This window comes from Sorex araneus, chromosome 9 (genome assembly GCF_027595985.1).
Source record: "Sorex araneus isolate mSorAra2 chromosome 9, mSorAra2.pri, whole genome shotgun sequence".
Taxonomy (NCBI): domain Eukaryota; kingdom Metazoa; phylum Chordata; class Mammalia; order Eulipotyphla; family Soricidae; genus Sorex; species Sorex araneus.
In genome coordinates this window covers 58,489,471-58,506,520 of record NC_073310.1, presented here as the reverse complement: position 1 = coordinate 58,506,520, position 17,050 = coordinate 58,489,471, and the positions used below count along the sequence as shown (strand labels likewise).

Genomic DNA, 17,050 nt, shown 5'->3' with positions numbered 1-17,050 from the left:
ATATGGTTTCCTGAGCCCCTCCGGGTGTATTCCCTGGACTCAGGTGCAAGTGGCCCCCAAAACAAAACAAAAGAGTATGAACTGTATGGAATATACACTTTGAGTGAATGAAAAAGAAGGACATAATTCTGCTTCATGGAGACTTTGAATTGTAAAGTCTAATATCTGTGTTTACTATGTTGGCCAGAGGCCACATAAAATGTCAGGGTGTGAGTCTTTCCAGAAACAGGTTATTCTCAGTAATAGTTTGCTTGTTATAACTACTATGTCATCTTGGTCTCTGTGTGCAGTTATACTTGTCAAAATGTCCCACATCTTTTATTCTTTTTTTTTTTTTTTTTTTTTTTTTTTGCTTTTTGGGTCACACCTGGCGATGCACAGGGTTTACTCCTGGCTCTGCACTCAGGAATAACCCCTGGCGGTGCTCAGGGGACCATATGGGATGCTGGGAATTGAACCCGGGTCGACCGCGTGCAAGGCAAACGCCCTACCCATTGTGCTATCGCTCCAGCCCCACATCTTTTATTCTTGTTATATAGCTTCGTTATATTAGAAGTGCTTCAATTCCTAAAAATGATTTTAAAAAATTTTGTTCTAAAATAACCTTATGATGATTTCATGTGACCAAAGTTTGATCTTAGTCATGCAAAGGAATACAAAATCTACTTTTAAAATTTGAGATTCTAGTATGTCAGAAAAGTATTTCAGGCTAGTCCATAGTCTTCTGTGAGTAATAGTCTTTTGTGTAAGAGATTTGCTTCCAAAATGACACATTTAAAAGTTACAATATTCTTGGAAAGTGGGAGAAATTATTCACATCAAAGAAGGCATTTTTATTACATCGGATTACGCAAGACTTTGGCCAGTCTCGGCTTCATCTGTTCAAGGGTTCATTTTCGCTTGTTTGGCACAAGTCCCAGTAGAGGCCTTGAGAATTGTGGTTAGTAACATGAATGAATTACAAACTTTGGACCAGTTCTTCAGTCAGCGCTGGCTTCCTGCCAAAAGACAGTGCCTTATATGGGGTCAGGGCAGAGCTGTGATTTGTTGAGCCTTGCATGTATAGAAAACATACTTGGGATGCCTGTTTGCTTTCTTTTAAAAGAAAAATAAAACAACACAGAAAAAGCAGAAGGTTTCCAAGTCTATCAAAATAGGATGTAACTAAATAGTGTGCTGGTCTTCCTAATGAGAGGTGAGCAGCTGAAGTGTTGATGCCTCTGTGAGTTACAGTACTGCACGTCGGACCTTTGGACCTCCTTAGCCAGCCTGTGATGTATGAGACTGAAGCACTTCTTAGACATCTGTTGTCTACCTGCCCTTATTTTAGAAATGGGTTAATAAGATTAAATAGTTAATATGTTCTTATGGTTAGTATGTCACTAGGTTTTAGTGTAGATACTTTGGAGTTGATACTTTGAAGTTAAAACAAGTAGTTAGTTTTAATTAGACCAGTCTCTTAAAAAAATGGTAGTTAATTAAAGTAACTTTGGAGTGGGAATATTAGAATAGTAAAGCATGTAAGACTAAAATTAGCGCTTCAGAAAGTCAGGTTGTTTAGCTTGTGTTCTGAGATTGGAGGCAATATCAGGTCTATTAGGGAAAACATTAAGATATTTTAAAATAGAATTCATTTGTTTTTTTGTTTTTTGTTTTTGTTTTTTGTTTTGTTCTGTTTTTCTGGTTAAAGGCAACTCCCCTATCTGGATCTTCTCTTAGTCAGGCACCGTCTCATGTGTATGGCAATAGATTAAATCCGAATTCGTCAGTGGCAGCCCTTCTGTCTCAGTCTGAAAACAGTCAGACAGGTAAGTTTCTGAGAACGTTTCAACTCTGAGATTCTTCCTTTCTCCGTTTCCATGGGTTCATTTTATTTGAAAAATCTAGAGATCCGGTTAATAAAGAATTGTCTTCTTTCCCCTGACCGCAACAATCACAGTTGGAAGTAAATAGTGAGCGGCACTGGGCAAGATAGTGACGTGCTTTTACTGTCTGAAATGTAAATGTCCTGGCCAGCAGCAGGAATGCAGCACTGTCTCCTGTGACTTTCCTGATTGATGTGCGCAGTCCTCAGTTCCACGCCATGGAAGTAACACAACACTGGGCTTTTCTGTGAATAGCCCAAACCGTCATTTGCATAATTCATGAAATTGCATTACACAAACTTTGTGTGTGTGTGTGTGTGTTTAAATCCTGTTAGAGAATTTCTACTGTGTTTAGTAATCCTGTGAAATTTTGCCAGTTGACATTTTTTAGCATTTGCCCCTTGTACTGTTTTAATGAGCCCCTGGATTTGCTTTGTTTCATTACATCCTGGAGGATTTGTTGACATGTCCAAGCAGTCATGCCTGTTTGGGGGGAAGGGAATGGCTTTAGCAGTTCTCCCCAATGGGTCAGTCGTGTCTTTCCCTTCGACGGTCAGAGGTTACCTGACTCACAGTAGCGGGAGGACAGCCTTGGAAAGGCCAAAGAGGGTGGCTTTTATGAGGAACCTTAACTGGGGATAAGAGAAAACTTATTTTCAAGCAGAGGTGTTTGGCTTTACCTAAGGAATATATTTTAAGGATTCTCCTTCTTTTTAATTACAGAATTCTGTGTTCCTCCTTGTTTTTGTCAATTTGGATATTTGTGTCTTAATTTTTGGTATGAGGATTCACGTAGTCAATGTCCTTTTAGTCGTAGTGTTTGACTGAGTGTGATATATTTCGTAGTTTCTGACTTGTTGGGATGCAAAGTGTTAAAAAAAATACAAAGTGTAAGGATTTGCTGTGATAAGCATACAGATTAGCTGTCCACAGCTGTGATTCATTACTTTAACCGTAGAAATTAAAAGTGGCTGAGGGGAGGGTACTGCAAATGCAAACCACGCTTCTGTGCTGTAAAATTGAAAGGAATGAAAGAACAGAACATAATCCGTGGCCTTCTACACCCACACAAACGTGTAGGGACAACGTCGCACACGCCACAGTTCAGCAGTTCTACATTAGCAACCCCTAGACCCGCTGCTGTCCTAGTGACTAAAGATACGATAAAGGGGTGTGTGTGTTTTAGGGAAAAATCAGGACAGGAACTTAAAACCTCTTATCTAGTGAGTCCGTTATCAACTATGAAATATTTACACTGCAGATCAAGATCTTGGAGACAATAGCCGCAGCCTGGTGGGCAGAGGAAGCTCCCCCCGAGGAAGCCTCTCACCACGGTGAGTGCTGTTTACACTGCGACGGGGAGGCAGGGGTCCGGGGTAGGGCCCCCGTATCTCCCAGCCCTTCCATGGAAGGGAAGTAGAGCTGCACGGCCTAGGAAGAACTCGGATGAGCTTTTAAGAGACGAACCTTTTCTTAACTTTCCAATTAGTTTGAACTCTTGTTTTCATCAGCTGTATGTTTACCTGCTAGTAAAATTAATGTAGTGCTTTGGGTGATTTTTTAAAAACTTGTAAGTCTTAAAAATCTTTTATAGCTCCAATTTGGCACTCCAGCCTTAGCTCCCTGTGGGCAATGGCACTTAACCTTTTTGACTCTTAATTCCCTGGTCAGTAAATGAAACCCTTGTGGTTCGTCTCTAAAATCTTCCTCGTTCTTAAAATTATTTGAATTAAAAGTATAGCAGATTTATTATTTTGTGACATTTTCCCTTTTATGTGAAAGAATCCAGGCACTTTAAACATGTTAAAGTCTATGGAATGTGTCAATAAAGCTTTGGGATTGTATTTTTTTGTACCAAGACATTTTACCAGGTTTTACTGAAAAGGGTTGTTTTTCTCTGAAAACACTCTCTGAGTTCTTCAAGTTTTCTGTTCTCACTACAAATACAGGAGGAAAAAAATAATGTCATCTTTTATAGAACACAAAGGAACTTTAGATTCTAGCTATCTTTTTACTCATTTCATTCTACTTCCACCTACTTTTACTTTCTAGTTTTCTTTCTGTTCCCTAATGTTGTAAACTCGGCCTCAGGCATGGTACTAGATTGTATAAGAATGTAGAGGAGAGGCATTCAGACCATTCTAGAGTTCCCCCTCCAATAATTTCAGTTTTAAAATTTAAAAAAAGTTTTAATAGATTACTTACTTTATTGAATATCAGTGGTCCTGTGATATAGTTGAAAATATCTATTAAAGAAGACTGTTATTTAGTAGTGCTGTTTTCTTGTATAGTTCCCACATGAAACAAAAGTTATTTGTTTATTGAATTATGCTTAAAGTATTCTATTGGAACTTGGAATCTGGTAACATCATTTGATAAATCTATAATTTATTCTGTACTTTTCTGTACTATTTCACTTTTTTCAAAAGGGAAGAAAACTAATGGATTTGTGTTCATATGTTTTGTAGAGAATGCATTTCTGTGTTCTTTTAAACTGAAGATATCATGTAAGCTATCCAGAAATGATTCAGCATCCTTAAGTGCTATTTTTGCCTAATATTTCTTTGTTTTTCGGTAGTCAAATGGAATTTGACACAGGCTGGAGCGATAGCACAGCGGTTGGGCTTTAGCTTTTCATGTGCCCAACCCGAGTTCGATTCCTCCGCTCCTCTCGGAGAGCCCGGCAAGCTACCGAGAGTATCGAGCCTGCGCGGCAGAGCCTGGCAAGCTACCCGTGCATATTGGATATGCCAAAAACAGTAACTATAAGTCTCTCAATGAGAGACGTTACTGGTGCCCGCTTGAACAAATTGATGAGCAATGGGATGACAGTGACAGATACTACTAAATTATTTTTAGCATACATTTCCAACTTTATATTGCTCTTTAAAAATTAGCATGAGGGGTGCCTGGGAGCATTGGGGAGGGCATTTGCTGTGCACGTGACCAGCATCCCATATGGGCCCTGGAGCACCACCAGAAATAATCCATGATCATGACTGGGTGTGACCACAAAAGCCAAAAAAAAAAAACCAACTAAGAATGTGTTAATCTAAATTTATCTTTGTTTAATACACTATTTGCAGTAGGATGCGCTTCTGCAGAGCATATATTTACATGTGGAATAAAAGCTTATTTAAAGAGATTTTGCAAAGACAGTGAAGGCAGTGACGGCCTGCGGGTGCGTTGTCCTCCTGCCTGTAGGAGCCCTGGCTCTGTCCTTCTCTGGGAAGTCTCTGCATCCTCATCACTCTTCCTGGACGGGCACACATTGAGGCAGTAAACTGGATTTGATTCTCACTAGGTTGTGGTGAGGTTTGCATGTGGAGACACTTGGAAACAGGAATGTTCTTTACCTGTGTACTATGATGACCAGAATTTGTACCAATTAGTAATTGATCAAGAAAAGTATATGAGAACACCGTATGCTCATCTTAACATAAGTAGTGCTTGTTTGGGAGAGTTAAGCCGTTATTTGAAATTCAGATGTTTTGGAAATACTTCATGAATGGGCTTGAATTGAATTATTTGAACTGGGTTTGTACTTACTCTTAATAAAACTCCTTAATACATTTTCAATATTAAAATTACAAGGAAGCGTTTAAAATTTATAACAAAGCTCCTTCAAAATTATTAAACCCTTTTAATTTTTTTTTGGCTGTAAATAAAAATCCTTATTACATTAGAGCTATGCAGTGTTTCTCTGATACATTCAGAGTGGTAGAATGCTTGGCTTTTTTTTTTTTTTTTTTCTTTTTGGGTCACACCCAACGATGCGCAGGGCTTACTCCTGGCTTTGCACTCAGTAATTGCTCCTGGTGGTGCGCAGGGGACCATATGGGATGCTGGGAATCAAACTCAGGTCGGCTGTGTGCAAGGCAAACGCCCTACCCACTGTGCTATCACTCTAGCCCCATAATCTTACAAACTTTTATCAAGCATCTTTGCATCCTGTTTTAGAGATTATTGGTTATATGTTTTCATTTTCTAGTAATTTTAATTATCAAGTAAGGCCCGCTATTGCTATTTCCTTGCTTTTGCTATTTGAGAAGGACGATGACCAAATTTGAGGGTAGATTATGGGTTTCACTTTCCTCCAGCGTAGGCAGCCTGGTTGTGGAGCACTCGTGCAGGAAGCAGGTCTGCATAATGTGAAAATCATTGCGCACAGTCCCCGAAGCTGCCCCTTCTGTTTGACCTGAGAATTAATGTCTTCCACAGATCCCCTGTAAGCAGCTTACAGATTCGCTATGATCAGCCTGGCAACAGCAGTTTGGAAAATTTGCCTCCAGTAGCAGCAAGTATCGAGCAGCTTCTGGAGAGGCAGTGGAGTGAAGGACAGCAGTTTTTACTGGAGCAGGGTACGCCTAGTGACAGTAAGTATTCCATTCTTGTCTTTAAAGAGAGAAATAGGTGAGTTGGTGAATGGGCAGAGAGGTGGGTCCGATTTAGAAATCACTTCATCAGGGCAGCCTTATCGTTAGGAAACATGTTGTTGTGTGGAAAGAAAATTTAGCCGAGTGTTTCAATAGCTCAGTTGCTGCAGGTTTTACTGCTCAAACTTGAATCCTGTCTTTACCTGTTATTGACAAGTTTTGTTTTGTTTTGTTTTGCTTTTTGGGTCATACTTGACAATGCACAGGAGTCACTCCTGGCTCTGCTATCACTCTGGCCCCCAAGTTTTTATTTATTTATTTATTTATAAATGGTCACTTTGAATGGTAGCTTCCCATCTGTAGGATGGGAGTGAGAATATACTTGTTTTAGCTTCTTGTCTTGATCTAAAAAAAAAAAAAAGTGGCTGGAGAAAGCTCAGGGGCTGAGAGACCTGGGCTTGAACCCTGGGCATGTGTTCCTTGAGCACTGTCAGAAGTGAATCCAGAGCACACAGCTAGAGGAGTCTTTGGAACTATCACCTCAAATATTTAGTTTTTCCTCGTGCAGAGAGTATTGTTCAACTCAGCATTTTCTCACTGGTTATTGACTGTTTAAAATTGTTAGGATATTGGTATTTTGTAATTGTACAAATTTTTTAAGTCTTGCTATTAAACATATCTGATGGTTTAATGGAAGGCAACTTGCTACTTTGGAGTATTTACTTTTTAATATATCTCCAATTAAAGTATTAGAGCGTAGCATGAGTGAAAGACTCTGAAAAGCAATATTACTTTAGGTATGATTAGGTGAAATGACCTAGTGCTAAGTTAGAAAAGAAATTGAGGGTGGGAGCGCTGGGGGAGGTATTGCTAGAAGTTTTTGGTATTTCATTTTATGAAGATGGCAATGTTTTGCTTATTGTTAGCAGATAAGTACCATATATTGGTATTGTTATGATTGGAATCCTGACCAAAAAAAAAAAAGCTGATTGTGAGGAAATGTGCTCAGGATAATCCTCTATAGACATGATGGCTGGAGGACAGGTTTAGCGGAGTGTTGCTGCATCTCATTTGGGTATGCCGAGGCTTCCTTTGTGGGATCTTGAAGAGGAGGGATAAAAGTTAAATCCTTGGGAAATGACCATATGTGTCTCTAACAGTGAATTGTCTTTGGAATGCCCCGAGGGCATGTTAAACAAATACAACTTTTTAATACGTGGAACTTTCTAAGTGTCCATCACCCTGGCAGAAAAGCTGCACTTTGTGCTGTCCGCAGAGCAGTTGTCTCTGCCCGAATGGGCCAGTGTTGGAGCTGAGGCAGCCACGCTCACACACTGCTCCCTGCTGGGGTGTGTGGGAAGCGGCCAGTCCGAGCCGCCCCCACCCGAGAGGCCTGCTGTCTTCACCGCAGCTGTCTCAGGCTCTGGGGATTTTAAAATTTCCTTTCCTTTTTGTGAAATAAAATGTTCTTAATTTTGTCCCTCTGAGAACGGAAATGACCTGAAGCAGGGTGGTGTTCTGTTGGTCCAGGGCAGGTTTCTGGAAGGCTTGTCCAGAAGTTTCCCTTTATGCTATTTGTGCCAGTGTATCACGGCATGTTTATGCCCATGTAAATATTTAGGAGCGAAAGCGCGTCAAGTTGAAGACAGCATGCCTGTGCAGGTAGAGCTCTGCATACCCGCCCCCTTCATGCCTAAGAGCCATCCCCATGCTTGCTAGTTTTAGGGATGCTGAAGACATTGCACCAACTGCAAGTTGAAAACCGGAGATTAGAGGAACAGATTAAGAACCTGACTGCCAAAAAGGAACGCCTTCAGTTACTGAATGCACAGCTCTCAGTGCCTTTCCCGACCATAGCGACCAACCCCAGCCCGTCCCATCAGATGCACGTGTTTTCAGCACAGACTGGTAAGTGTGAAAGTAGGAATTTGTATCTAAGGAAAGTAGAACAGAGTCTGACTTAATTTTTCATTAATTGGATAGGAGTTGGTCACCAGTATGTCAGATGTAAAAACGAATTGATAGATTACTTTTGGTGAGCATAATTAATTCTACGAACTGATCGACATGAATTTGCTGACTTGTATAGTCTATCATTTAAGGATAAAATTTATTTCAATAGATTTTACTGTGTTGACTTAAAACTTTTGCAGTCAGTAGCGAGACAGATTTTTCTATTTATGCTGGTCTAAGGAAGAGCAAGTCTTAATTTTTTTTTTTCCTTTTTGGGTCACACTCAGCGATGCTCAGGGATCACTCCTGCCCTGCACTCAGGAATTACTCCTGGCGGTGCTTGGGGGACCATATGGGATGCCGGGGATCGAGCCCCGGTCGGCCGCGTGCAAGGCAAACACCCTACCCGCTGTGCTATCGCTCTGGCCCCCAAGTCTTAATATTTTAATTTTAATTTTTGCTTTTCGGGTCACACCCGGTGATGCACAGGGGGTTCCTCCTGGCTCTGCATTCAGGAATTACTCCTGGCGGTGCTGGGGGGGACCATATGGGATGCTGGGAATTGAACCCAGGTCAGCGCCATGCAACCCTACCCCCTGTGCTTCAGCCCCAATATTTTAATGTTTTTAATGTGGGCTTCGGGGGAAGCTTTTAGATAGATAGCCTTTATTTTCAAGGGTAATGCCATTTAAAGAAGTGAAAAAGATTTCTGTCTTTTGTGATTCTAGCTCCTCCTACGGATTCCTTGAGTAGCAGTAAAAGCCCCCATCTAGCAAACAGCTTTTTGCCTGATAATTCTCTGCCTGTGTTAAATCAGGTAAGTTTGGTGTGGCAGGTCTCATCCCTGTGCCTCACTGAGGAACCTCTGAGTACTGCATTCAATGGCTTTTAGATATTTAAAAAGCGGGTCATTTACAACTGAAACGCCTGTTCCCCCTTCCCGTAGGATTTGACCTCCAGTGGACAGAGCACCAGCAGCTCCTCGGCCCTCTCCACTCCCCCCCCTGCAGGGCAGAGTCCCGCCCAGCCGGGCTCCGGAGTGGCCGCCGTTCAGCAGGTCAATGGCGTGGCGGTGGGCGCGCTGGCCAGTGGAATGCAAACTGTAACACCCACCATTCCTGGAGTGGGTGGAATGATTGGCGCTCTGCCAGGTAACCAACTGGCAATTAATGGCATTGTAGGAGCTTTGAATGGGGTCATTCAGACGCCTGTTACAATATCCCAGAATCCTACCCCCCTCACCCACACAACTGTACCACCTAATGCAACACATCCAATGCCAGCCACACTGACAAACAGGTAAGAAACTTCCTTAAATATCTCAGGGGGCCTCATTGCAGCCAGCACCTGTGTGTCTGTGTTTGGCGGGGCGGGGGGGGGGGGGGGGGAGTGGGGATCATGGGGATCATGGGGATCGGTCTGTTCCTTTAGTTGTAAATGAGAAAATGAAATCCACGAAGCTTTTAAACTAAATATATTTATTTTTGAAGTTTAATTACTCACTTTATCATCATCAAAGAGTTAGGTATATTCCTGTGCTGGAATTTTTAGTCTTGATCTGTGATGCCTATTTTTAAATGCTAATTTTTCTTATTCCCTTGAATATTGCGGGTTTTTTTTTCCCTTTTTTCTTTTTGGGTCACACCCAGTGATGCACAGTGGTTACTCCTGGCTCATGCACTCAGGAATTACTCCTGGCGGTGCTCAGGGGACCATATGGGATATTGGGAATCAAACCCAGGTCGGCCACATGTAAGGCAAATACCCTACCTGCTATACTGTTGCTCCAGCTTCTGCTTATTGCCTTTACCACTGTCATTGTCATCCCACTGCTCATTGATTTCCTCGAGCGTGCACCAGTAACTGGATTGCCTTTATGTATATCATAAATTCTGAGGAAAGGTAACATTGTAACAAAGACCATGTGAATATTGGTTTCTCAAATTTCGCCTATGTGATTTTGTTAACTTTGTAATCAAAGATTTTGATAGAGAATGAAAGTTGAATATTTATCTGATCAGGTAATTCTCAAGGAGACATACTGTATCTTTGTGCTAGAACTTTGTTTGAATGTTTGTTCAAAAGAAGAAGGCTTGAGCCATGTTGTTACTAAACATATTTTTGAAGAATAAATCATTTAAATGGATTTGCAGTGAATGCTAGTGAACTTCGCTTCTGGTGCGATTTTTGTTGATGTTTAAGTTTACTATCTGCATCATTTAAAAATCATTAGTTGTATGTTTAGGTTCTTTGTCCAAAAGTATGTTACTTAGTACAGGTCACATCACTCTTGCATGATGAGATCATTATATGGGCATGTTCTGAACATGCAACTTTCTCTCTTCTGAAACAGTGGCGTGTCTGCTGGGTTTAAGATAAAGAATGTTTCCCAGCAGTGAATTCTTGTGGGGCCTCACACATGTGCATATACGCATGCGCATGTAAACTCATCACTGTTTTCAATGTTGTGATTAAAAACTTATTAAAAATGAAATTTAAAAGCATTAAAGATTCACAGTTGAAAGTAAGACTCTTCATCATTTTTCAGTGCCTCAGGACTAGGATTACTTTCCGACCAGCAGAGACAAATATTTCTCCATCAACAGCAGTTTCAGCAGTTGCTGAATTCTCAGCAGCTAACACCAGTAAGTTCTTCTTTTTTTTTCCTTTAATAGTATTTTATTTTGAATTAGAATTAAGTCATCTAAAGCCTGAGTTTTCTCAGATTCACTTTCTTTATTGGGGCCGGGGAGGGGGCTTTGGGGTTACTCCTGGTGGTGCCTTGGGTTGAGCCTGGGTCAGCACAGTGCTCATGGCTACTGTCTTCCCTCCTTTACTGCCTCCGGCCCCAGTCCCAGCATCTGAACCATTTGTTTGATGGCAACCCCATGTATGTTTGTGTAACTGAATGTGAAGACTACAGAAATGTTGGCAACAGCAAAAGGCTTATGCAGTGATCACAACTTAGTTCAGTGTTAACTGCATAATGAACCAGAGGTATTTTTCTGGCAGTACGTGACTGTATTGTATTTCTCAGGCAAAAAAGGTTTGTGAGTGGGAATCTAAAGAAACTGGAATTGAGCATGGGCATGGTTTACCACTATGGAGGGAGACAGGATCCCCAAATGGTTTGTCCTCATCCAGGTTAGCCAGTGATACTGGGAACTGACATGCTTTAGGTTTTCAAGTAGCAGCATGTGCTGGGTGGTGCTGTCGTACCCTTGTGGGAGAGCAGCCAGCTCAGGCATCTTTTTCATCTTTCACCTGGCAGGGCTTAGGGACCACTCCTGGCACGGCTCAGGGGACCAACCATATGGACTGCCAGGGATCGAACCCCGGGGGGCTTAATGCAAGCCTTATTCACTGTGCTGTCACAGTCTGTGCACATAGTCCATCTCGGGGCCAGCGTTGCTGCTCTCTGTCCCCGCTGCTCTCTTGGCACAGTGCTCCTTGACCTGTAGATCATGTTTTTGTGTAGCCCACATGCGAGCTGCTCAGCCAGTCGCTTCCAGATAATGGTTTCTCCTGGCAGTGATCAGACTCTGGCATGCTTGTTGGTTATTCCCCTTGCCCCATAGTGCACAAAAAGAAAGAGAAGTGTCTGTGAATAGATTCTAACACATAGGAAGCCCTCAGAGTATGCGATTGCTGATTCAAGACTCAGTTTCTGTTCATATAAATGAGAACTTTACAGCACCCAGAATTTATAATTCCCAGATTTTGTGTTTGGCTCACAAAAGTATGTTCTAAAGTCTATTTTTTGGTTTTGGGCTATATCCAGTAGTGCTCTGTTGTTACTCCTGGCTCTATGCTCAGGAATTAACTCCTGGCAGTGCTTGGGGCCAATTGGAATGCCAGGACTTGAACCCAGCATGGGTTCATGCAAGGAAAGTGTCTTACCCAAAATACTATCATTCCAGCCCCCTCTAAGTTGTTCTTGAACATCATGGACAAGCTAATTTGCATAGGGATCTCCTATGTTTGCCATATTTTGAAGATAAGCGATTCATTAATGATATCAACAATTTATGGTCGATGGTTATATAGTCCATCGGATTTTTCCAGATGAATTATTCATTTTCTGACATAGGAGTATGAAGGTGGTACTTGCTAAATATCTAATTTTAAGAAAGAAAACAGATAAGGCAGGCTTTCCTGCTGGTGAATTCTGTGATTGATAACTTCATATTTTCCCCTGAGGAGCAACATCAGGCCCTTCTGTATCAGCTGATGCAGCAGCATCACCACCAGCAGCACCACCAGCCTGAACTGCAGCAGCTGCAGATCCCTGGACCGACACAGATACCCATCAACAACCTGCTCGCAGGGACTCAGGCCCCACCACTGCACCCCGCCAGCTCCAATCCCTTCCTGACCATCCACAGCGACAACGCCAGTCAGAAAGTAGCGGTGAGTAGCTTTGCTTGATCCCAGCTGCTGGAATGATGAAAAGAATTGCATCCGTTCGTCCACAATTGTTTTCTCTCAGTAGCCTCTCACTTATTTTCTAGAAGTAGTATTCTTCTCGATAATTTATTCTTTGAGCCGGCTGTTTCAGAAGGTGGTTAGTAGAAACACACAGAACCTAAGCCAGTTTGGCTGCCACGTGAGATTTTTGACTGTTGCCACAGTCAACAGTTTTCAACGTGAAACGATGTTTTAGTTATAATAAATGGGTACGGGACAGACCAATCAAAAGGTAATAGTTGCTGCTTTTTTTCTCGTTTAGGCTTTTGGGCCACACCCTGCAGTACTTTGGGGTTACTCCTGACTGCACTCAGGAATCATCCTGGCATTGCTTGGAGGATCAGATGGGGTGCTGGGGATCAAACTGGGGTCGGCAGCAAGCAAGGCAAATGCCCTACCTGCTGTGCTATCACTGTGGCCCAGTTGTTGCTGCTTTTTAAAGATCAATAATTGTTTTTTATTGTAGAACCAGTCCAGTTAATTTATAATATATAACATTGAATTATATTTACAATAAATTTAATGTATGAACTTCCAGGAATCCAATTATTTTACTGGATTATTCATCATAAGAGAGCAACGCATAATCACATTTGAAATGTACTCTCAATTTCTTACTAATTGGATCTAAGTCCTAGTCAATTTCATCTTCCTCTTTGCGTGTACAAGCGACCGTCGCTTCCCAGTGGCCCTGCAGTCGCATCCTAAACAGGAGCAGGCTTTCCGGGCTCTTTCTTTCTGTTAACTTCCCCCTTCAATTAGGTTGACCCTCCTGGAGTAGAAGCATCTCCCCTGAATTTCGGTCTGGGTCGCCGCCTGCCGCCTGTTAGCGTGCGGCTCCTGGCTGGGCGGAGATGGCCGCTGGAGCCACAGCGGGCAGAAAGTGTTCAGAGGCCGCTTGCTCTTACGGGCCCGAGGCTGCTCCTCGCTGTGCTTTTCTAGCTTCAGAGTGTTAGTGTGTTTTGTTTTTTGTTTTCTCTTAAATTACTATTCGGTGCCCTTTTTTTACCCCAGTATCTCTGACTCCTAGTAGTGAAAACTCATTATTGCAGACTTAATTTGCCATGCTTTTGCTGACATGGGGTTTTTCAGTGATTCAGTATTAATTTAATATTTTTTGTGCTATTTTTCGTGTTTTTTTTTTCTTGTTAAAAATTGAGTTGCAAGCTAAATGTCCCTAAACTATTTACAGCATAAAAAGTATATGTATTTTTTGCTTTTTGGGTCACACCCGGCCATGCACAGGGGTTAACTCCTGGCTCTGCACTCAGGAATAACTCCTGGCGGTGCTGGGGGATCATGTGGGATGCTGGGAATCGAACCCAGGTCTGCTGTGTGCAAGGCAAAAGCTCTACCCACTGTGCTATAGCTCCAACCCCCTATAAAATATATATATTTTCTTTTTGGGTCACACTCAGCAATGCACAGGGGTTACTCCTGGCTCATGCACTCAGGAATTACTCCTGGCGGTGCTTGGGTGACCATATGGGATGCTGGGAATCGAACCCGGGTCAGCCGCGTGCAAGGCAAACGCCCTACCCGCTGTGCTATCTCTCCAGCCCCTAAAATATATTTTTAATAGAAAAATTTCACAATAATAATATAAATAAGCTGAGAATTAAGTAATGATGACAAGTAAGGCCAGGAATAAGTTTTTTGAGGCCCCTGCTCTTTGCCAGGGTACGGTTTGCTTGATCCAGCGGCATGTGTGGCTTCAGTCTTAGAGTGAGAATCGCGTCGGAGGAGGACATGCTCTGCATGCAGGGAGTCGCCTCTCATCCTTGCCACAGCCCAGTTTCCCGAGCAGTGCCAACCCCAAACTGAAACAATGAAGGATTAGGACCTCCTCCTCCCCCTCCCTCTCGCCCTCCCTCTCTCCCTTTTCCCCTCCTCCCCCACCACCCCTCATCCTCTCATTCTCCCCATCTCCTCTCTGGCTCCTTCAGTCCTCCCCCTACCAAGGACAAATATGTAGCGAATGTGGAATCACAAATGTGGAATCAGGTCTCATGTCCTTAATATTTTTAGTAAATTTTTTTTTTCTAGATGACCGTGTTACTACTGCTGTGAATACATGTATTTCTTGTTTGTTCCTTTGTTTCTGAGCTGAACCTAGTGGTGGTAGGGCCGGTCTGGTTAGGTGCTGGCAGAACTGTGGCGCCAGGGATCAAACTGGCCTGGGTCTCCACGTGCCACGCGCCCTTGCGTCTCATGGCCTTACTCCTGCTGGACGTGCCCTTGTATTTGCTGTTGTTTGAGGTTGCCAAGCTGCTTGTAGTATTTGCCAGCCCATTTGTCTTTTCATGGCTTACAAGTAGCCATGCCAACCTGTAGGAAAAAGAATCTCATGTATCATCTTTTTTATCTCAGCTCTAATTTCAGAGGAGATTAACTCAATGAGGGCCCAACACTCATTTAGTTAATGCATCTGACTTTGTTTCCACTGCAGAGACTTAGTGATAAAACTGGGCCTGTAGCTCAAGAGAAAAGTTGACCCTGGAGAAGTGTCTGAAACGGCCTCTGCTGCGTCGCCCTTCCCTGGTGCTCGGTGCTCCGGCCACACCTGGAGAGACCAACTGCACAACAAAGAGTTACTCGCCGCAAGGACGTTCTTGTATGGCTTGGATTAATTTCTCGTTGCTTTATTGCACTGAAATGAAATTCCCTTATCCCCACACCCTTACCACCCATATTTTTTTGAACTTTAAAAGAAAATTTGATAAGTAACTTTTATCGATGAAATACTTTACATGCAATGAGTTCGTCAACCTAAGAGAAATTTAATATAGTTGGTGCACAACTGAATTTGTTCTGAATGGGAGAGATGAAAAGCAAAACTAAAGTCTCAATCCACTTATAAACTATTTGATTTTATTGTGCAAGTTGGAATATGAGATATGATCTTTTATTTGGGTTATAGTATGCTTGCTCTGACAGTCAAATCTTGCATTTTAAGGAACTGCCCGATCCTACTGGAGGTTTATTGGTTAAATATTGCAAATAAATAGGTTGTTAACTGGGACTTGGCAATCTTTGTTGTAAAATTTCCTTTTTAATGGGATATGGCCAATGTTGGTAATCAAGTAGGATGGTAATGTCTGCTTATGCTAAATGTAATTTTTAAAAAAGTGTTATGACCGACCCATATTTTTAAGCAACCTTGAGTTAAATGAGTTCTAAGGGCTGCTGGGGAGATCAGTTCAAAGCGGAAGACTTCTTTCAGAAAGGGGGCCACTCTGGGGTCTGCCGGGAGGGTCCGGCCTTGATCAAGTGCCTGTTATGTCCATTGTGTGGAAGCGGCTCTGGCCAGCCGAGCTCACGAGAGTCAGTCCGTGCAGAGGAGGGCGAGTCGCGTGGCGCCAGCAGCCTTCCCCTGCTTCTGCCTTCACTGAAAACTTTCTATGCCACTGTAGATAGCTCAGGCAAATCAGTACCTGGGTGTTTCTCCACTAATGAGTCACAAGAAATAGAAGTAGATTCAGTAGGAATTGGAACAAACAGTAAGGTTGCTACTGACAGTGCGTCATCGCTACAGTTCCTGAAAACAGGTGAGAGCCAGGGTCTAGCTCCTCCCGTTCAGGCCGCCACACTCCCGGGGTGACAGAGTGGCAGCAGAGACACGAAACCATCGGGGACGCAGTCGCTGGACTGTTCTGACACGTGTGAATTATTAGTGGAAAAGATCCAGCTGTGACTAGACCTCCACTGTGTACTTAGCTGGAAGAACATGTTAATTCTGCAATATGTCTCTTGGTTAAACATTGCACAGTTCTTACCTCATTTCTGTAAATAAGGTTTTGTGAATCTGTTTTGTATTGTGAAAATTCATAAATAACATTGATATTTTGATTTGTAATATTTCTAATTGGTAGATTTAATTGAAAAGTAAAATTAATTTATTTTTATATGTTCAGGGGAATTTTAAAGAAAGTCAAATCTTTTGTAGATAATTAAAAAATCGGTGTGGTTTATTTTACTTATTAACCCACTGGTTGTTATTCTGTAACAATTTGTATAAATGGTAAATTTTGAATGTGTTGTTATTTTACCTAGATGTAAAATTCCACATGTATTAAAGAAAATGTACAAAGGTTTTGTTAATAAAATTTAATAATGTTTATAACTCTGTGCCATTCATCCACCCATTTTATTGAGCTGTAATTGCTATTTGGCAATATGTAACTCCAGGAGTCCAGATGATCTCACTTACATGAGTGAAATTACCACTGTAAGTTTAGTTGGCATCCATCATATCATATATCACCGAAAGAAAAAAAGGTTTCATTTTTTGAGAATTCTTTGGTGTCCTCTGTTTTTTTCTCTGTAGTTCGCATAGCAGGGTTAGCTTCAGTCACCTCATGCCTCGAACCCTGAGCTCTTTTTCCTACA

The 17,050-nt window shown here is 42.1% G+C and overlaps 1 protein-coding gene across 5 annotated transcripts in view; it reads left to right on the top strand.

Annotated features, from left to right (window-relative positions):
- The window catches only part of MLLT10 (MLLT10 histone lysine methyltransferase DOT1L cofactor), a 116,077-nt gene extending 99,293 nt beyond the window's left edge, over positions 1 to 16,784 (top strand). For 4 of the 5 annotated variants that reach the window (XM_055147189.1, XM_055147186.1, XM_055147187.1 and 1 more), the window contains 9 exons: positions 1,691 to 1,808; positions 3,127 to 3,199; positions 6,087 to 6,241; positions 7,961 to 8,149; positions 8,923 to 9,011; positions 9,141 to 9,493; positions 10,743 to 10,839; positions 12,395 to 12,604; positions 15,111 to 16,784. In XM_055147189.1, the coding sequence (XP_055003164.1) occupies positions 1,691 to 1,808; positions 3,127 to 3,199; positions 6,087 to 6,241; positions 7,961 to 8,149; positions 8,923 to 9,011; positions 9,141 to 9,493; positions 10,743 to 10,839; positions 12,395 to 12,604; positions 15,111 to 15,155 (1,329 nt within the window). In that variant the 3' untranslated portion in view covers positions 15,156 to 16,784. The remainder of the gene's footprint in view (positions 1 to 1,690; positions 1,809 to 3,126; positions 3,200 to 6,086; positions 6,242 to 7,960; positions 8,150 to 8,922; positions 9,012 to 9,140; positions 9,494 to 10,742; positions 10,840 to 12,394; positions 12,605 to 15,110) is intronic. The other variant, XM_055147188.1, reaches the window with a different exon arrangement.
- Positions 16,785 to 17,050: the final 266 nt, after the last annotated feature.